Consider the following 22,169-nt stretch of genomic DNA (forward strand, 5'->3'; position numbering starts at 1 on the left):
GTGAGATGATTTAAATGTTCAAATATGGGCAAATAAGTCAAGAGAGAGTAGTTACCTGTGGGAGGAAGATAGGCAGGGATTGCAAAGAGGTAGAAGGAGGGCTTTGGAGAATCAGATAATGTAATATTTTTTTATTTGGGTGGTGATTACACAGCGGTATTCATTTTGTGATAATTTATTAAGCTGAACACTTAAGGGTTCGTTAACATCCCTAAACATTTATGCTACACTTTTTAAAAAAGTTTTTTAAAAAAGTGAGTGATTGAAAGAAAAAATTTTGTAAAGAAAAATGGTCCACATGTATGGCAAAATTCATGAAGATGATACATAAATGACTCATGTGTGGGGAAACACTGGTAAAAATATTACAACACAAAATGAGTTCAACTGCATTTTTGTACCTGTATGGCCTGTGATGTCAACTTTTACACTTTTAGTTTCATATTCCTGAAGTTAGGTAGGTGGTTAAGTCGCACCGTGAAGCTAGCTGGACAGAGTGTGGCCCACAGGTTCTTTGCTCTTCATCACTGTTCTACATGACATCACTGTCTGCACCTGTTCAGTTTGAGGCCAGCATCACGATTTGCTCTCTACATAAACCCACTTGTTTTCAAAAGGAAAAATATCTGTTTCACTGTTAGATTGTGGGCATAGCCATATCACAAACACAGGCTGTCAGTCACACAAAGGACAATGTGAAGGAATGGCTTGGCATAGACAAAACACTAACTGCTGAACCATCACTAGATCCAGCAACATTCTCTTCCTGGTAATCAGCTGCCCCTTTGCTACTAGAGGATAGGCAATCTATCTGAAATTGTTAAATAATTCTTACTCCTCTCTTTAGAAAATGGAAGAACTTTCATAAAACTATTACATGCCTACTGTAAAAAAATTTGGATGAAAGTCAAAAGAAAAAGTAAAAATCACCCATTATCTCTTCTTCTAGGCACACACCAATATTTTAATATCAAAACATCTACACTTACTTCTCAGCATACACATTTGTTTAACAAAAATAGAATGTTATACTATTTCATAACTTGCTTTTTGATCTTAACAATGTATCACAGACAAGTTTCCAGGTTAATAAATTATAGAGTAGATCTAAATTTATTAATATAGGTGCTCACAGTAATTTTCAATGAGTATACAATATTCCACAGCATGTTGGTAGATTATTCTCTACTGGTTGACATTAATGCTGTTTTGTATAATATACCCATTTTAAAAAGTGACAGACATTTCTGCATAAAGATAAATCACCTTCTTATAACAGTGAGAATTTAAGATAATAGCATAAGATATGATGGACAAGAGTTCACAATGCAGTTATCAATGCAGTTTGAACAAAAATCATCAGATAGAATTATTAAGTCATCTCACCTGTAAAAAGATGAGGAAATTTAATAGGCAATATCACAGCCTCCTTAAGTGCTTCTTTGGCTCCCTCCAGACCAGCCACATCACTCCATTTCACGTTTGGTCGCTCTATAACAATAGCACCTACAAAAAATTATATCACCTTTAAATGAAGGAAGACCATTTAATCAAAGTTGGAACACAGCATGATATAATGATGTTAAAGAAATGCACTATAAAACTGCCTGGAAAAGTTTGATGTAATAAAAGACTTTTTGAAATAGCGTAATGGGGGAGTAGTGGTCAGAGAGCAGTTGGTAGGAGCCAGGAACTTGGGTGGGGGTGACTAGATAACCTCAGGGAAATCATTTAGCCTTGCTAGCTCAGCTCTCTCATTTGTGAAAGGAAAATAATACCATCTGCCCAAGCTCCAGACAGAGGGTAGGGGAAGGCTCAAATGATACCAGGAAGACTATAGTGCCTGGAAAAGCACCAAACATTATGTAAAGTGGTTCTAATATCTGAATATATTGGAGATGAAAAGGATTTGTTCAACAAGGTTTACGTACTATTTCTCCTTTTAATCAAAAGAGAAGACATTGCTTAATGGTTGGTGAAATTAAATAAGGGAAGGGATTGCTGGAAAATACAACTAAAACACTGTGATTGTATTTCCAATTATATAAATGTACCTAGTCTTTAATTATACTATTTACTACATTAAGAAGTTAGTATATCTCAAAAAAAGTTGCTTGATACCAAAATTAGCTAACAGAAAACTCAAATTATAAACCCATTTTTAATTTTCACAATCAAATATTATACTTAATGTCATAACCCAAAACAGAAGTGAAACTGTTTTGTGAGAAAAGAACAGGAAAGATTAAAAACAACAACAACAACAAAAAACCCATTATACTGTGCAATCTATCAGCAAACCATTAAATTAAAACTGGGAGAAAAGGACTCTCAGATGTGAGACGCTAGGATGCCTTTCATATTCTCTTTTTATCTTGAAGTTCCAAATAAATTTCCTCATTTAAATGTTTTAAATATTTCCATTTTTATACATATCTGGCCCTTATCATAACTGATAGGGATTTTAAAGAATTATCCCCTATTAAAAGCTGGCTTTATCTTTTCCGAAAGTAAAGAAACAATCCAATTTTTACTGGAGGGATGGCAGTAGGTAGGAGGGAGTGGTAGTGATGATGAAGGAAGAACAAAACCAAAACAAAAGAACAGAGAGAAGGAAATGAAGTCACTGGGCAAGGACGGCTGGATCACCTCACAAACACCGAGTCTTAACGTGGGCTGGCCCTGCTCCCGGCAGTAGGAAAGCAGCAGTGGGAACTCCAAAGTCTCTGCCCTTGGATAATGTATCCACCACTGAAGTTCTTGACACATAAAATGAATCTCTCTACTCATTAATTGTACTATTTTCAAGATGTTATCCTTATTAAAGTATTCTCCTATCTATCCCAGTGGGATTGATAAAACATAAATATTACCAAGATTAAAAGACTAGTAAAACAAGGTTAAAAGTCTAGCCAAGCTTGGTATAATTCGCCCTTCACGAACCAAGGCTGAGCGTATATAATATAATAGAAATTCTTCCCAGTTATGCATTCTATTTATTATTATTCAAATTAACAATACACATATTACCAATGACAGAGCATGAAACTCAACTTGAAAAATTACATTAGCTAACTTGATCAAAGAACAATAAAATTTTGGCAATTAAAGAAGCCAACAACTAAAGAGATGCCTTTCTATTAAAATACAGAAGAGTTACCATCTAAGAGTTTCTAAAATGTCTTGAATATAAGGCAATTTTTACATTGCCATTGATTATTTACTAGCCCTGACAATCATTAATTTCCATTTTAGAGATAGGAACTCCAACTCTGAGAAGTGAGATAACTTGTCCCCAAATTAGACAGCTTTTAAGTGTCCAGACCCTGGAGTTACGGAAACTAGATCCAAATGGAGCCAAAACCTATGCCCTTTTCATGATGCCATTATCCTAGAGTAGAGGAGAATGAAACAGCTCTTAAGATGTGCAAGGTAAAAGCAGGTACATTAAAAAAGATAAACGTATGTGGGAACACTGAAATAGGATAAAAAAGCAGATGAGGAATAACAGGTAAGAAACATGAAACAAACGAGCAATGAATAAGCTACAGTAACAGGAATAAACGTCAAGTACAATTCCTAATTCACTCTGTTCCTTGAACAGTAAATTCTAATTCCAACTGATTTTGTAGGGTGCTAATAGTGTAAATGTTACCTTCTAGAAAAGGGGGCAAATACAACCAAATGTAAGAGAATATGCTGTCTGAGAGCCCCTTTAAGGGGAGATATAAAACCAAACAATATTTTTACTACACAAACAAATCCAAAGCATCAGGGCCACTGGAGAGCAAAGCCTATGACAGTGCTCCAAAAACCACACCAACTACTAGGAACCAAAGCCTCTTCTTGAACCTCATGAAAATAAAGGCAAAATAGATAATTCAAACAGACAATTCACTATGAATCTTTTTAATAAAAGAGAAAATTTAAGAATGGAATCTAAAGCAACCTTGAAGCTGATTCTGTAGTTTCTTTTTTTCAGGATCATCAGATTCTCCTTCCCCATCACTGTCATTCCTGATAAAAAGAATTTAATATATTCAAATGATGACTCATTGCTAGAAATTAAATAAGGCAAACATGAAAGAAAGATTAACCTGAAATATTTTACATTTAAGTGACAAAATAAGACATTTATACAAAAAGTTATGTTTTTTTTTTTATTATTAAGAATATATGCAATAAAATAGTAAGCAAGCACATTTTCAATCAATATGGAATTATGAACAGAAACAGGACAAAAAGACTAAAATTAAGTCAGGAACTAGCTCCAAATTCCCACAACATATCTATGGATGTATTAATTTATAAATACATGCCCCAAACCACAAAGGATTTAAGATGAATTACAGGAGAGTTGTAAAGTAACAATTATAAGAAAATATATAAAATATAAATTAAAACAAGAAGCCATAACTAGAACTAGGGGGTAAAAAACCCCAGAATACTTATTATAGAAGGTATAAAGTTCTATAAACCTTTGGTCTGGGAGTTCAAAAGTATGGGTGAAGCTTCCTGATGAAAATGAACTGGGCCCAACAAACAAGCACACCAACTTAGGCATTTCATATCTATGGAATTTATCCTGAGGAAATAACTGAAAATGAGTCAAAGGATTTGACTACAAGAATAATAATAGCAGCACTGTTTGTAATAGGGCCAAAAAAAAAAAAAAAAACAAACTCAAAAAACAGAAATAATAAATTCTAAATTATAGGATCAGAATATGACAGAATACGTAGCAACCTTTAAAATGAATGTTGTTATTTATCTTGTATCCTGCCACTTTGCTGAATTCACTTATTACTTCTAGTAGCTTCCTTGTGGATTATTTGGAATTTTATATAAGTAGGATCATGTCTTCTGTGAGTAGGGATCATTTGACTTCCTTTCCAATCTGGATGCCTTTTATTTCTTTCTGTTGCCTCACTGCTCTGCCTAAAACTTTCAGACCAATGGTGAATAAAAGTGGAGACAGCAGGCATCCTTGTCTGTTCCTGATCTTAGTTGGAAAGCTTTCAGCTTTTCACTATTGAGTACGGTATTTGCTGTGGATTTTTCATATTTGCTATGTCCTTTTTCATGTTGAGAATTCCCTTCTATTCTAAACCATATATCTGAAAAGGGTTTACTACCCACATATATAAAGAGCCCCTACAACTCAACAACAAAAAGACAAGGGACCCAATTAAAAAATAGTCAAGGATTTGGATATTCTCCAAAAACGATATTCAAATGGCCAATAAGTATGTATTGATGTTTGACATTGTCAGCCACTAGAAAAATGCAAATTAAAATTATAATGCCACTTCATACCCACTAGGATAGCTATTATTGAAAAAGCTAAAATAACGTGTTGGCAAACCTCATACATTGTTGGTGGGAATATAAATGGTGCAGCCACGAGGAAAACAGCTTGGCAATTCCTCAGAAAATTTAACATGGAATTACCATATGACTAAGCAATTCCACTACTAGATATACCCCAAAGAACTAAAAACAGAGACTTGGACAGATATCTGTATACCAATGTTCACTGCAGCATTATTCACAATAGCGGAAAGGTAAAAGCAACCCAACTGTCCATCAACAAATGAATGGATAAACAAAATATAGAATATACATAAAATGGAATATTATTCAGTCATAAAAAGAAGTGATGGTACATGCTACAACATGGATGAACTTTGAAGACATCATGTTGAATGAAATAAGCCAGACACAAAAAAATTATGATTTCTCTTATATGAAGTACTTATAGAGTAAGTAAATGCAAAGAGACAGAAAGCAGTATAATGATTACAAGGGGTGGCAGGAGAGAAAGGGGAGTTATTGCTAAATGAGTATGAGTTTTTGTTTAGGATGATGACAATAGTCTGGAAATAAGCAGTGGTAAAAGTTAACACTGTATTGCCAATGTACTTAATGTCAAAGAATTATCCACTTAAAATGGCTAAAATTATTTTTATGCTATATATTTTATCACAACTAAAAATAAATTTTAAAAAATCATAGAAATAATTTAACTGAAAAATTTTCATGAAACAATATTGAGTGAAAAAGTGATGAATACAATAAATATGGTATTATACCATGTCTTAAATAAATTACAATGGGGGATAAAAAAGCTTGACAGTTTTTATCACAAAATGGGATTGTCCTGGTTATCTTAGGATAGTGGGGCTATGGGTGAGGCAGATCCTGCAAACTGACAGACAACACTCATTCCAACCTTGTTCTACCATGCTTTCTTGTGCTGTAAAGGCTTGTTCTCATAAAAATTGTCTTTCCCAGACTCCCTTGCAGCTAGGATTCCACATGAGACCTAAGTCCCACCAAAAAAACACAGCTCTGCAATACTTACAAGGTGGAAGGGAACACGGTGAGGCAGGGGGCTGTACTTGAGATCAAATTATCTGACTAAATCACTGGTTTTCTAAGGAAGCTGTGGCACAGGTTCGCCTGTCCCTTCCTGAGCATCCTAAAGGTCAGCAGCCCTGATATCTCCATTAGAACCCTGCTATGCTTGGGCATGTCTCCCAGCTATATGGAATCCACACTTAATGCTTTGACCCCTAAACCCTGTGCTATATATCCCATAATAAATCCTTCATTTGCTTAAATGAGTCAAAGCTGGCCTTGCTATGTGAAATTAAGACATAGCTATTTAATACAGGAGGAAAATTGGCATCTTTTTGTTACATAACTATCTCAGGAAAGATCATTCTAGTCTTTAGACCAGAAGAGCCACAAAAGACAGGAAATGCTTCTGTTGGCAAAAGGGTCTCAGTGAGACTGGGGGTTGTGAGCACTTGAAGCCAACTGAATACCCCCAATATTTTCATTTAAACTTGGAGCCTCAGTCTTCCAATAAATGCCCTAACTCTCATGTAAGAAACACGGTGAAGTTCAAGCCATCGTGAAATTCAATAACCCACAGTGGTCTGATTTTTGTTATGTCAATGCTGTAACTGCCGAAAACAAAAAATTCTTAGGGTGTCACAGAAACTCCCTAGTTCCCTGATCATGTCTTGAACAGAGAATATAACCTTGAACTTGTAATTCTGTTGGGACTCTCCCATGTACTTTGTTGCAGTCAGTCAACTCTGGTCCTCCTATTCCTGATGCCCTTCCAAATACTCTAAGGCAGTGGCCCCAAAGCCCTAAAGCCCCAAAGCCCTGCCTTCAAGCACTTTGTTACTGGTGACCAGACAGGACCACAGAAGTAGCTCATGCCACTGCATACCATAAACTATGAGTATCACGCCCTCCAAATCTAACCAGAACTCCCCTGCTTTTAAACCCAACCGGCTGGGCAACCCCATTACAGATTTTTATTTCCCTGAGAGTCTACCACTCGGATCTACTCTGGTATCAATTAATATAATGTTCAGAAAAGGTCTGGTTAGAATATATTATCACTGCAACACGAGCTTGGCATGCATATATCAGGTATTGAATAAATTCTTCATTGTAATTCCTCTATCCAGGAAGACTTTCCCAAAAATAGGTTCAAATGTTTCTAAATTATGCTGTGTTACTTTCTTTATAATGACAAAATGAAGCAAATATAATACAAACCCACACTAAAAAACTTTACATAAGCTACCCAAAATATTAGTCACATGATTGGATTTATTTTCCATATTGTCTGTGTAGTTAGGATTGACTCAGAGTCCTACTTGTCAAAGATTGAATTCACGGATCACCACTGTAATTTTAAACTTCAGAATTACATAATGCCAAGAGGAACGCTACGCCTACAAATGTCTTCCCCTTCTATCAGCAAACAGTTACGGAGAGCTTCTTGAGCTATACCATCCTCCATGCCTGGTTTAAACTAGGGGTTGGCAAACTTTCTCTGTAAAGGGCCAGGCAATAAGTACACTAGACTTGCGTGCCATAAACTCGTCATAGCTACCTGACTTTGCTGTTGCAGCAGGAAAGCAGCCATAGACAAGAGCAAGTCCATGTTCCAATAAAACTTATACACATAGAGGCAGCTGGGTGGATTTGGCCCATGGGCCACAGTTTGTGAACACCAAGTTTAAGGAAAGGATATTTATTTCACAAATTTAAAAAATTAAAAGGTACTAGAAAATCTAACACTCTAAAATACATACCCCTTCTCTTCTGCTGGACTCGGCTGTCCCTCTTTCACTGGTTTCTGTGGTTTTTTCTCTTTCTTTTTCAGGTACTCCTTTAGTTTTTCTGCTCTATCAAGATATTCTGTACACTTTGCCCTAATGCTTTGCTTGGCTTTATCACCCTGTGCTTCATCTATGAAGGGAAATGAGAGAAAGGTTTCCATTAGTATTCACCATTGGAAAGGTTTAAATATATGGGTACACTTTCTTTAAAACTTTTCATTTTGAAATACCTTCAAACTTATAGGTCAGTTACAAAAACAATACAAACCCCATACAGAGAACGCCAATATATCCCCACCCGTCTCCAGAAACCCAGATCTACCAATTTTAACATTTTGCCACATTTGCAATTTCCTTCCTCCCTCTCTCCCTCCCCTCCATCCATCTATCCATTTCTCTATCAATCTGTCTTTTTATTTACTGATTTAGACATACTTTTTAAACAGGGAAAATCTATTTTGGGTGAGGGAAAAAAAGATAATCTCTAGTTCATCCAATGATTATCAACTCTTTTCTATTGTTTTCCCCAACAAGGTGGGAGGCCAACAATAGGTCTGAGTCAGAAAGAGATCTAAGGAACACTTGAGGTTGGTGTTAAATAATAAGATATTATTTAATAATCTGCAGGTTTTGTATTCTTCTCTTACATTTAGTGCAGAGAGTTGAAGGCTGCATGTCTCAAACAAAACCAATTACAAGAAAGACAGAATTAAAGCAGTGTTAACCATTTTCATTATTGTCTATATAAGCTTTATTTCAGAGAGTATAAAAAGTGATGGAGGGGGGGAAACGGACTTTGGCCCAGTGGTTAGTGCGTCCGTCTACCATATGGGAGGTCCGCGGTTCAAACCCCGGGCCTCCTTGACCCGTGTGGAGCTGGCCCATGCGCAGTGCTGATGCACGCAAGGAGTGCCGTGCCACGCAGGGGTGTCCCCCGCGTAGGGGAGCCCAAGCGCAAGGAGTGCACCCCATAAGGAGAGCCGCCCAGCGCGAAGGAGGGAGCAGCCTGCCGAGGAATGGCGCCGCCCACACTTCCTGTGCCGCTGATGACAACAGAAGCGGACAAAGAAACAAGATGCAGCAAAAAGACACAGAAAACAGACAACTGGGGGAGGGGAGGGGAATTAAATAAATAAAAATAATAATAATTAAAAAAAAAAAAAGAAAAGTTGCTAAGAGCTAATATGAAAGTTTTTGCAAATGGATGGGTTTATGCTTTTCTGGGGTTATATTTTTAAAATGAATGGAATAACTTTATTTTACTATTTTTAAGTAAAAAATAAACTATTAACTTACATTTAATTACATGGAGAAAATACTGTACAGCATGTTGATAGAGCTGAAGGGCTTCCTCATAGTTTCCAGCTTTATCTTCTTGTGCTGCTTTGTTAGCAAGGTCTATTGCTTTCTATTGGAAAAGAGGCAAAAATAATAGAATTAAAGCAAAGCATAAGCAGTGTGAAGCAAATAATCATACTGAATTTTTAAAATAAAAGCAATCAAAATAAATCCATCTTTTTTCACAACTGCATTTTAATATAATTTATAACAATTTATGAAATGCAAATTAATCTATGAATACTACTTTACCTAGTATTAATCATTAAGATTCTCACCTAATTTTCACTGAACAAAAGTCAAACTTAGGGCTAGTAAGGAATGATCTAATAATCTGAAAGTTCAAATCAAAAAAGCATTTAGGGAAATGTTCAGAAATTAAATGCTGTTTTATCAAAAGCTATAACAACCAAAGGAACATAAATGAGGTAAAACCCCTTTCAAAAAATGGGTCAAAGGAAAATCAAGAATCTGAAAAACACCCAAATCTTTTAACCCAGTAATTCACTAAAATGTTCACTGAGCAAAGACATTAACCAGAGCAGTTTTAAAAATAACAGAACAAACACAAAACCTGGAAATTTAAATCTTAAACGGCAAAAGGATGCTACACAACAGATTATAGCATCATTAAAATAAAATTAAGGAACATTTGTAATAACATACGTAGCTGTTTGATATTATTGATGAATTCCAAAAAGAAATATTGGATTATGTTTGTAAACTGATCTTTTCCTCTGGGCATATTAGATTATACTGGAGTCATAGGTTTACTTGATTAAGTAATAATGTAAACCTCTTGTGCCAGTAGAGCGTTGAGTCCCCACCCTTTGGCAAGTAGGGACTCAGAGATAAAAGGCATGGCAAAGGACCGAGTTGGAAGGTTTTGATGTTAGAGTCTGATGCTGAAGCCTTAACCTGGAGCCTCAGGAAGTAAGCCCAAAGAGGAAAGAGAAGCAAGCCCCAGGAAGGGAGGAACCCAGGAAGCCTGAACCCTCGCAGATGTCGGCAGCCATCTTGCTCCAACATGTAAAAACATGTACATATACACACATATGGGGAGGGAAGTAATTTATGCTTTATGGCCTGGTATCTGTAATTTCCTACCCCAAATAAATACCCTTTAAAAAACCAACCAGGGAAGTGGACTTGGCCCAATGGATAGGGCATTCTCCTACCACATGGGAGGTCCGCGGTTCAAACCCGGGGCCTCCTTGACCTGTGTGGAGCTGGTCCATGCGCAGTGCTGATGCGCACAAGGAGTGCCGGGCCACGCAGGGGTGTCCCCCACATAGGGGAGCCCCACGCGCAAGGAGTGTGCCCCATAAGGAGAGCCGCCCAGTGCGAAAGAAAGTGCAGCCTGCCCAGGAATGGTGCTGCACACACAGAGAGCTGACACAAAAAGATGATGCAACAAAAAGAAACACAGATTCCCGGTGCTGCTGAAAAGGATAGAAGTGGTCACAGAAGAACACACAATGAATGTGGGCCGGGGGGGGGGGAGGGGAGCAGACAATGTGGGCCGGGGGGGGGGGGGGGGGGGGATGGGGAGAGAAATAAATGAAAAATAAAAATCTAAAAAAAACCCAACCAATTTCTGACATTTTGCATTGGCATCTCTTTGGCTGGCTAATACAACACAGAAAATGTTTATAATGAAAGATTTTTAAAAAGCAGGATACAACATTGTATATGTAGCATGAGTTCAACTATGTGAAACAAAAACAAAAACAGAGGAAAAAGAAGGGAAGGAAATTTAACAGAGCTTATCTTTGATTTGTTAGACTTCATTAATTCCTTTTCCACTTTTTCACATCTTTTAAAAATATTATAACGAATATGGACTACTATTCCTAATGTTAAAGGACACCCCAGAATCAGATCCACAAAAGTATGTCCCACTGATTTTTGACAAAAATGAAAAAGGAAGTCAATGGAAGGAGGAAAACCTTTTTTAAGAAATTGTGCTGGAGAAATTCGATATCTGCAGGCAAAAAAAGAACCTAAACCTCACCTCCTCTACAAAATTAATGCAAAATGGATCATGAACAAAAATGTTAAACTACAAAACTTTTAGAAAAAAAATTGGCAAAAAACCTTCAGGATCTAGGACTGGCAGAGTTAAGCAACTTGACACCAAAAACACAATCTATAAAAGAAAAATATAATAAATTAGATACCATCAAACTTAAAAACTTTTGCTTTCTAAAAAGACCCTATTAAAGGGATGAAAATAAAAGCTACAGTTTGGGAGAAATATTTGTAAACCACATATCCAATAAAGGATAAGTATCTAGAATATATAAAGAATTCTCAAGAGCCAACAGTAAAAAACAAACAGCCAATTAGAAAATGGGCAAAAAACATGAAGAGGCATTTCTCCAAAGAAGATACAGATGGCAAAAAAGCACGTCAGAAGATGTTCAATATTATTAGCCTTCAGGGAAATACAAATTAAAACCACAGCAAGATATCACTACACACTTATGAGAATGGCTAAAATAAAAATAGTGACAACACCAAATGCTGGTAGGGATGCTGAGAAACTGGATCACTCATACGATGTAGGCAGGAATGCAAAATGTGCAGCCACTCTTGATAATTATTTGGCTATTTTTTTACAAAACTAAACAAGCAACTACCATATGAACCTGCAACTGCAGTCTTGGGCATTTGTCCCAGAGAAATGAAACATGGTGTTCATACAAAAACTTGTATAAGGATATTCCAAATGTCCTTTACGGGTGCACAGTTAAATAAACTGTGGTATACATTCATGCTACAGAATATTATGCAGCAATAAAAAGAGCAAACTATTCATACATGACTTGGTGGATCAGTGGAATGAATCCAAGGAAAAAATGCCAAGTAAAAAAAAGCCAGTCCCACAAAGTTACATACCACTTGATTCTATTTATATAACATTCTTTAAATGATAAAGTAACAGAAACGGGGAACACATTAGTTGCCAGGAGATGGGAAGGAAAGGGAAAGGGAGGTGACAGTATAAGAGGGCAACACGAAGGAACCTTTTGGAGATGGAACTGTTCTATTCCTTGATTGTGGTGGTAGACACATGAACTGATACATGTGCTAAAACTGCAAAGAACTTAATGAAAAGTCACAAATGAAAAGTAAACCTGGTGATATTGGAATAAGTTTGGTGGAATGTATCAATGTCAATATCCTGGCTGTGATTTTATCCTACAGTTTTAGAAGATGATATCGTTGAAGGCAACTAGGTTAAGGATACACAGATCTCAGTATCATTTCCCACAAGTACAGGCAAATCTAAAATTACCTCAAAATAAAATTTTAATTAAAAAACTATCCTAAATTAAAAAAAAATATGCACATATACATACAAATAAAGAACAGGCATGTTCCAACAGGATTAATTTAGGTAGTAAAACTATTCTTTAGATGTAAGAGCCAGCGGACAGCGGAAACAAATAAAACAATCAGGGGCATGCTATATTAAAAATAAACAGATAATTAAGAAAATTAAAAATTATTCAAACAAGTCAAAAACTAATTAGATGCTGTGAAAGAATGATATGCTTTGAAGCAATTGCTTGTGGATTGGAAGCGGACAGGATGAAAGCTGTCAGTGAAGGAACTGTCCTTCCACTGCAGGACCACTCTCTGTTGCAGCAACAATGTTTTATTTACTATTTTTTTTCCTTCTATTTTGCAACAGTGTTTTAGAATTGATAAAATGTAGTAGCTATGTGATCTCCTAATTCAAATAGCTAAATTGTTAAAGTTTTGTAAGTTAGGCAGAACACAGAAAATAGAATCACAGCACATGTTCAACTGGTGGTTAGCGAAGCGTGGTCGTATAAAATGACGCCACAACCAGGGAGCCAAGAGTGCCTACAAATGCAAACAGGAGAACTGCATCCATCATCCAAGTGGAATCTAAGCACCCTCTTGATACAGAGGTGGAGTGGACATAGCCATCCCGGGGTCCACAGAACGGAGGAGTGGGGTATGGGTTGGAGTGGACTTGCTGATGCTCTATTCTGGAATTGTGATTAGTGACGGAAGTAAATGTGGTGTTGAGGTGGAGAAAATTGCCATGGTGGCTGCTGGGGGTGGGGAGTGGGAAGAAGAGATGTGATGTGGGGGCATTTTCAGGACTTGGAGTTGTCCTGGGTGGTACAGCGGGGACAGTTACTGGACATTGTGTGTCCTCCCATGGTCCTCCCATGGGTGGACTGGGGGAGAGTGTAAACTATAATGTGGACCACTGACCATGTGGTGCAGCAGTGCTCAGAGATGTGTTCACCAAGTGCAGTGAGTGTCCCATGATGTTGGAGGAGGTTGTTGTGGGAGGAGTGGGGTGAGGGGGTGGGGGAGAGGTTTATGGGGACCTCAATTTTTTTAATATTTTAATAAAACATAAAAAAATAAAGACAAAAAAAAAAAAAAAAAAAAGAAGCCCCAGTTCAAGTAAATCCTTCCTTACCCTGACTGCAGCTGCCTTCTCATGCGATGCTCACTCTTCAGCCACACATGCCCGTCATTAGCAGCCGTGTCTCTCTCTGGCATCACGTAACTGATATTGGTTCAACCCTTATAGTCGGTATTTAATAATCCAAACCTTGTACCTATTAGTTTAAACCTTTCTCTTATGATGGAAATATTCTACACTTGTATCTCACTGTTTAATATAGGCGTGCTTGACCCATATGGCTTTTGAGAACTGGAAATGTGGCTAGTGTGGCCGAGAAAAGTTTTAAAATGCCATTTAAAATGAAATGATTTTATTGAATTAAAATTTAAGTGCTACATGTGGCTTTACATGTGAAGGCTTTAATCAGAGATGGTAAGGATATGCATGTCTTGGTTTCTGCTAGCATTTTTCACCTGAAATGAAATGGACCGTTCCTTGTGTGGTTTTGGAGAGCGAATTATTCTTTCAGAATATAATCCTTACCAATCCTACCACCCTAGCTCAATCCACTATTGTTTTGTCAAAATTCCTGCCCAGCCCTGAGCGGGTCACCATGCCTCCACCTTGCCTAAAGGCCTCAGAGTATCAGAGAATGGCACCCTTCGAGGGCTTTCCATTGCAAAGAGAATAAAATCTAAAGGCTGGGTCATGACTTACAGGACCGTAAATTACCTCGGCCCTGGCTATCTCGATCTCACCTGAAATCCTCCAGTCTTCCTTCACCAAGCCAGCCTGTGGGCACCGACAGCTCTGCCCAGATCCCTGCACAACATCTCCTTTCCCAACCTAGTGCAAATGCCAAGTCCTGGTCTCCTGAAGCAAAGGCTGCACTCCATCCCTGCTTCCAGCTACCTGCCCACCCCGCACACTCTGATGCCCTCATCTTGTGTACATCACATTTCTCTGTATGCATATTTATCAGTCATCTCCCTCAGTAAGGAAAAGTAAGCTCTGCGAGGACAGGGATTCATCTAGAGCTCTAGCATAGTCCCTGGCACACAATGGGCGCTCAATAAAAGTATTAATGACCAACAAACCCTGTACTACTTCCTCCCTTGGTTATTCTGCCTCTGTCATCTATAAGAACTATTTCTCTCTACTACATCATTTCCATTAGCAGACCAACAGCCCATTTAAAAAAAACCCTTCCTTCACACCAAAATATCCTTCAGCTTATGTTGTTTGTTGCCTTTCCCAGCCAGAATCTCACGGGAGCAGCTTCTATTCCATCTTTCCAAGTCTTCTTTTTCTCACTGACTCTTGAACTCAGGCCCTCTGGACTTCTGTCACTTATCACAATAAAACTGCTTGTATTGGTGCTTTTCATGAGGCCAAATCCAAAGGCCAGCTTGATTTCTTGACAATATTCTACAAAATTCATCATTCCCTTCCCCTTGGAGCTCGTCCTCTCCAGGGCTCCCAAGCACCAGTCTCTCCTGGTTTGTCTCCTACCTCCCTGACAGTGACTGCTCAGTATTCTTGGTTGAATTCTTCTCTTGATGCAACATTAAAGTATTAAGGATCCTCAAAGTTTGAACTGGGGCCCCTTCTACTCTATTCTCCCGCCATAAGTGATCTGATCACTCCCAAGTATATTCGGTTTTTTTTTTTTTTAAGATCTTTTTATTTATTTCTCTCTCCTCCCCAACCCCCATCATGTGCTGTGTCCATTTGCTCTGTATTCTGTGTCTGCTTGAACCCTTGGTGGCACCGGGAAACTGCATCTCTTTTTTGTTGCTTCATCTTGCTGCGTCAGCTCTCTGTGTGTGTGGTGCCACTCCTGGGTGGTCTGCACTTTTTTCACGTGGGGGTGCCCCTGCGTGGCACAGCATTGCTTGCACACGGCAGCTCTGCGCATGGGTCTCAAACCCTGGACCCTCCCATATGGTAGGCAGACGCTCTACCAGTTGAGCCATGTCTGTTTCCCTGTATTCAATTTTTAAAATACACCTTGTCATGCTGATGCTCTGTTTAAAATCCTTCCTGTGATTTTTCTCTTTTCTACTTTTGGTGTTTCTCTCCATTAGAATGTAAACTCCAAGAGGACAAGGATGTTATATCTGATGTATTCACGTAAAAAAAAATATTCCCAGGGGTTAGCAGAGTGGGTAGCACAAACCAAATAAATCTATTCCCAGGGTCAGTTAGGATCTGGCCACTGACATGGAAGTCTGAAGGTGGGAACATGTGAGGCTGTCCTTTTAAACAGAATACTCGGAGATCCTGACATGTCCACTTCAGGAAACACTGAGAATCTGGTCGATTCCAGAATTAACTATCTCAGGGGAAAAAATGTCCTACCCCTGTCTGTCAAGGCTAGGTCTTTCTCCTCTGCTCTGGTGCCCATTCCCACATACCCCACTGACATTTACTCCATCAAGTCTATTCCACACTACTGTTCAATTTTTCTCTTTTTTGTTGAGTCTCCCCACTAAGTATAAAGATGTGTTTAAATCCTATCTTGTCTCACAACTCACGAAACACAAACTTGGGTTCCCCTCTATCTATCACCTAATATAGCTTTATCTCCACAGCAAAGTTTCAAAAAGGACCCCAGGCTCATTTCCATTTCTTGACCTCCTATTCTCCCCAATGTTTCTGCTCCAAAATGTCAATGAAGGCATTCTCAATCAGGCTACCAATAATCACCCAATTGCCAATACTGATTTCACACTTATTCACCTACTTCTCTGCAGCACTGAACAGTGAACAGCCAATAGCTTGACACTGTTTCCTTCCTTGGCCTTCATGACACTATCCTCTCCTGGTTTTACTCTCAATTGTGCAACAGTTCCTTTTCTCTCCTTAAATGTTTCTTTCTCTCTCCTTAAATGTTAATATTCCCTTGGGTTTCTAACTTGGTTGTCATCTTTCCTCTTCTATAAACTCTCCAAAATGTGATACTGTATGCCTCTGCTATCATCTGCATGCTAATAACTTCCAAATCCTTATTTTCTGCTCAGCCTTCTCTCTCTAGCTCAATACATATGTATCCAGTTGTGCACTGAATATTTCCATTAGAATGTTCCCATGGGCATTTCAAACTCAACAAGTTCACAACTGAAATTACTTTGCTCCTCAAATATGCCCTTCCTCCTATGTCTCCAGAATCAACCCTTACTATTCAACTATCCAAGCCAGAAATCTGGGAGAAAAACTCAGATTCCTCCCTCACTTTCTAACTACAGACCCAAGTCTGAATCTTTAAAAATTTTCTACCAATCCTTTCTAACAGCTACTACTCTTATTTGGCCCCTCACCACCTCCTATCACACAGGACTATGCCTCTTAACTGATGTTGCTTCTGGGCTTGCTGTACACACGAGTTTCATCCTAAAACAAGAACCTGACCATACTGACAGTTTATAGCCCTTCTATGATGCCCAATCTCTAAGCGGCACACATCTCTGTGTGACAGGCCTAACTCTCCAGTGTCATCCTATACTTTGCACATTAAGTTCTAGTCATTCCAAGTTACTAGCATCCTCTAGGTCTCCACTGTCCCTTGTACATACCTCCAATGATGGTGCTGTACCCTATTTGCCACTTTATATGGCTGTTTTCATATCAGAATATAAGCCCTCTGAGGATAAGGATGATGTTTCTTTTATGATTTTCCCAGGACTTGACAAAATGCTTAGCATAGAAGGTGCCTGATACTTATGATGGAATCAACTTTGAGTTTTATTTCATACTATGTTACATGCAATTTCACCCAATGCTCTCCAACGTTTATTACACCTGTGGACTGTGGACACATTGTTTTTCTCTATCTAGAATGCATTCCCCTTCCTTCTCCAAGGAGTTAGAAATCTTGTGAAAAGTCTTGAAACCAGAGAGACTTGGATTCAAAACTATCCTCAACACTAAATAACTGTGCCTTTGGCCAAATCATAACTTCAGTAGGCCCCAGTTTCTTATATTATGAAACTGGAATAATATTTACCTTGAAGAATTGTCCTGAGGATTAAATGAGATCACAGGAAACACCTACCAGATAATTCGGGTTAGTACCTTTATCTAAGCTCACATCACTTACTTACTCTGTGAAACATTGCTCATATGTCCTCAGAAAAGTTAGATAAACCCTTCCTTTCTCCATGCCCATTAAATCTCCAATTCTATTATAGCATTTATTGCATTTTTCCCTGATTTTTTTTTTTAGTTTTCTGCATTTAGTTAAAATTATAATCATCTGACTACAGGGCTTTTGCCTTATGGGGAATTATTTGTTATTTAAATATTCAAATTTCCTAGGTTTAGAAGGCTAAAAAGGTTGAATGGGAGAGCACACCTATGAACTGACCACTAATAAAATCATAACTCAACATCCCTCCCTGTTTAACGCTAGCTACTGTCCCACCATCTCCCTTTAATACTGGCCAATCTCTAGCTGATCCCGGGATGAACACCCAGCAATCCAATCCATGAATGATACAAAATGACTGTAAAGTGAAGCTACAAATATTGCAAAACAAGAAAAACATCAGTAAATGGAGGAGAATTATGTTGTAGAATGTCCAAATCACACATGAAGTTCTCCACAAATGAAAAGCTGGAGGGATATAACCAGTTAAACGACAGAACAATAAGGATGATGACAAGATGGAAACCTGTCAAATAAATCACTTTTGATAGTCAAAAAATCAATACTTTTACCAAACTGTCAATACTTTTCCCAAATAACTTTTTACCCCCATTCCAAATGGGGCTACAAATAAACAAATGTTAAGCAAAGGCCATTGTATCTTAGTTTAATACAATCTTGTTGGAAAAGACACACACACACACACACACAAATCAACACTTGACTTGGTCTTTATTCTAAAAACTGAGCCATTAGTTGCAATCATAAAATGTTGTTAAAGATAGAAAACATTTATTTTCATCATCTTTTAGGATTTTTTTTTCAAGATAAAAGTCCCAATAAGCCTTTCTCCTCACTCTCTTTTCTGATCCCTGTTTAAGTGGGGCTGCTCTGCAAGGTCTTTCAGGATCAATTCTTCTAGCTTAAGAAGGACCTCTGGGCAACGGAGATGGCTCAAGCCATTGGGTGCCTCCCTCCCACATGGGAGGTCCCGGGTTCGGTTCCCAGTCCTCCTAAGAAAACCAGCACACAACGAACAGATAGCGAGTACAAAAAAAAAAAAAAAAAAGGGAGGGGAGAGGGGCTAGAGAAGAAATTAAAAAAAAAAAAAAAAGGACCTCCTCATTTTTGGCCTGTAAGGCACTCAGTAAATACCTGTTCAATTAAAACTACAGCAGGACCTAGACAAGGATTCCATACAGGATTTTCACATTAACTCTTTTGTCTCAAATTCACCTAGTGAACTGAAAGTCCTCATGGCTAAATCACACTCTAAAGCCCACTTACGTCCCAGATCCATTCTGAGGATGGGAAATACTGTTTCATAAATTTCTCTTCTTAACGAATTCCTTTCCTTAAGAGGACTAACTGCTACATCTAAAAATCTTAGCACTCTGTGATTTATACATAGAACACTGTACTCATTGTGGTGAGAGGGATGTGGGGGGAAGAGGGAAGGGAAGAGGAAGGAGTGGAGACACATTGGAGTTTAAGAATATTCCCTGATCAGAAGTGAACATAAACGCGTAAGCTCAATGAATTCACGGATATTGTAATTATGTGGGCTCTAAAGCCCTCAGATTTCATGGCTGTCTGTGTATTTCTAATCATCTGACAGCCCGTAAAAAAGGGTTTTACGGTATCACTTGGAAAACTAAGCAGGTACTATAACCACCCTATTTCCAACTGGTCCGAAGACGAGCTTTGCTCGATAGGCGCTCTTTCCTCTCTCCTTTACACTGGAGAGTCTGTGCCCCTCGCCTCCCCAGTCGGGTTCAATCTCGGCTGGTTAGAAAAAATTTCACAAAGCCAGTGGGGCCGGGAGACCCCAAAGGCCGCAAACGACCCTTCCTCTAGAGAGCGCCTAGCTCCCCCACCTGGGCCCCGCCCTCCTCCGCCGCCCATCCGGGGCGCGGCCGCTTCCTCCCCCGCCCCCCACCCCGCTTCTCGCGCCTCCCCTCGCCTCTAGCGCTCAGGGGGGCGGAAAGAGTAGTGATACCTGGAGGTTGGGCGAAGTAGATGCCATGGCGGAGATCCGAGGCGATTCCCTGGGAAGGAACCAGGGACGAGAGGACCAACGGGAGCGATGTCGAGTCGTGCCCCGTATGGCCCCAAATGTCGCGAGGCTGGCGACTTTCGTACCCCAAGCGGCGCCTGCTTTTCCGGAACTTGGGAAAGCACCCGAGCTCTCCAAGCCACCAGACCCTCCTCACTAAACTTCCGCAATCGCGAGCCCCTCTGGGCTCTGGTCCGGGCTCCGGTCCCTCCTCTGGGCGTGAGGGCTTCCGTCTTCGTCATCAGCACGCGCGGTACCCAGTAGCCGGCTTCCCGGTGTCTCGCCTTGACCCCCGAGGCGGGGAGAAGCAGTCTTGAAGCCAATTGTAGGCCTGGCGGAAGTCAGTCTCGGCGCAGGCGCACTGCAACCCCGACCTCTGGGCCGAGTTGGGGCCTGGAGAGCGGAAGGAGAGCGGAGGCTCTGGCGGACAGTTCCCTTTTCTTCTCTTTCCGAGTATCTTAAATTTCGGAATGAGTTTGTGGCACTGACTTCTTCCACTTCACGGCTTTTGAGTGAAAGGAATTACCCCGTTTCCAAATCTCACCGGTTGGAGATTTTGGGCCTGTCCTTCTTCACTGTTTCCTCATCTGCAAAATGGGGGGTGATCATAGTCCCTACCTCAGAACTGTGAACAGGAGAGGACATGGGTTGTAAGGCGACTAGCATAGGGGTTTGCGTGCAGTGCGCTCTCATTCTGTGCCACACTTTACGCCATCATTCAGCAAACGTTTGTTGTTGTGGTAATTGTCTGCTCCGCAAGGCTCTGGGAATATTCAGAAAGATGTGGCCGCTGCCCTCTGGGGGCTTATGGTCTGGTAGGGAAGCAGGATCCCGAACGCAAGTCTTGCGAGATGAATAGGTCTGATATTTTACCAGCTGTAGTTACAAGGAAGGGTCTTGACTGGAGAGGGTAAGTGCTTTATGCAAGGTCACATAGGTCAGGATCAGTGACAGAATTAAAACCTTTCCTCAACCCTCCTATTGTTTATAGCCACAATCCTCTACCTCGTCCTTTAAGAGTTAAGCTTTTTAAAAGAAAATGAAATGGATGTTTAATCACTCTACCATTTTATTTCCCACTTCCTAATTCTTTCCAATCATCTGACATCCCCCAAATAATTAAAATACTCCTCTCCTCCTCCTCACTGATTATTATCAACCACTCATTTATTGAAATCCAAATGTTCCTCGTCTATCTCTTCCACTGTTTCCTCCTTTTTTCTCTAGGTGAAGAATTTCTTCAAGATCTTCCTTTCCCTCACGACTCCATCTCTGTTCGTCCTTTTACCTTCCTGGACTTCAGCTATCAATAGAACACAGTGGCTTGAAATCTAGATCTCCAAGCCTACCCTCTCTCTTCTGAGCCTTTACTACTGCCTCCCAGAGATCTCCATCCCAGAGTTTTTCTGCAAGACAAAGCCTAAATCAGACTGATTACCATCTACCCCAAACTTTCTTCTCTGGTCTCTTTCTTTTCAGAATGGTATCACTAAACCTTCCTCATCCAGACTCAAAGCTCTGAGGCCTCTTTCTGCCCTCCACCTTCCAGCCCTCCTTCCTTACCACCTCTGTCTCCTTCCAGATACTGATCAAATTCTGTAGGGACTCCAGCTCTTAGCATGGTGCCAGCACATAATAGACACTTAATAAATATTAAACCATTTATTGGAACTTCTTAAGTCACTGGTTCCCTAGTGACTGTCAAACCTGATTTTGCCTGAAGATAAAACCAGACTCCAAAGTACCTTTTAATTCATACCCTAAACAATGATAGAACACCCACTAAATGCAAAAGTACAGTAGGCATTAGGAAACCATGAAGATAAATAAGACATGGTCCTTGCCATTTAGGAATTTACAATTTAGCCAATGAGATTAGCAGAAAAGAGTTAAAAGAGGAGACTTTTATTGAGATGTTTGTTGAGTACCACCATGGTTTCAGATGCTAGATATGAACCAAACTGTTAGAAATCCCTGTTTTGTCACTAGTAATAAGTCATTTTGATATTATATAGCTATTGATATGCAATGAGAAGGGCACACTGCCTCTGTGGTATTCTTCCCCTAAATCCATAATAA

General features: G+C 39.3%; 1 protein-coding gene across 1 annotated transcript in view; it reads right to left on the reverse strand.

Moving 5' to 3' along the window:
* VPS4B (vacuolar protein sorting 4 homolog B) overlaps window positions 1-20,330 on the reverse strand; it is a 35,553-nt gene extending 15,223 nt beyond the window's left edge. The window contains exons 1-5 of the mRNA XM_004452926.5: window positions 20,034-20,330; window positions 9,447-9,558; window positions 8,124-8,280; window positions 3,950-4,017; window positions 1,387-1,506 (exon numbers count right to left, since the gene is read on the reverse strand). Coding sequence (XP_004452983.1) covers window positions 1,387-1,506; window positions 3,950-4,017; window positions 8,124-8,280; window positions 9,447-9,558; window positions 20,034-20,060 — 484 coding nt within the window. The 5' untranslated portion in view covers window positions 20,061-20,330. The remainder of the gene's footprint in view (window positions 1-1,386; window positions 1,507-3,949; window positions 4,018-8,123; window positions 8,281-9,446; window positions 9,559-20,033) is intronic.
* Window positions 20,331-22,169: the final 1,839 nt, after the last annotated feature.

This window comes from Dasypus novemcinctus, chromosome 16, assembly GCF_030445035.2.
Source record: "Dasypus novemcinctus isolate mDasNov1 chromosome 16, mDasNov1.1.hap2, whole genome shotgun sequence".
Classification (NCBI taxonomy): Eukaryota; Metazoa; Chordata; class Mammalia; order Cingulata; family Dasypodidae; genus Dasypus; species Dasypus novemcinctus.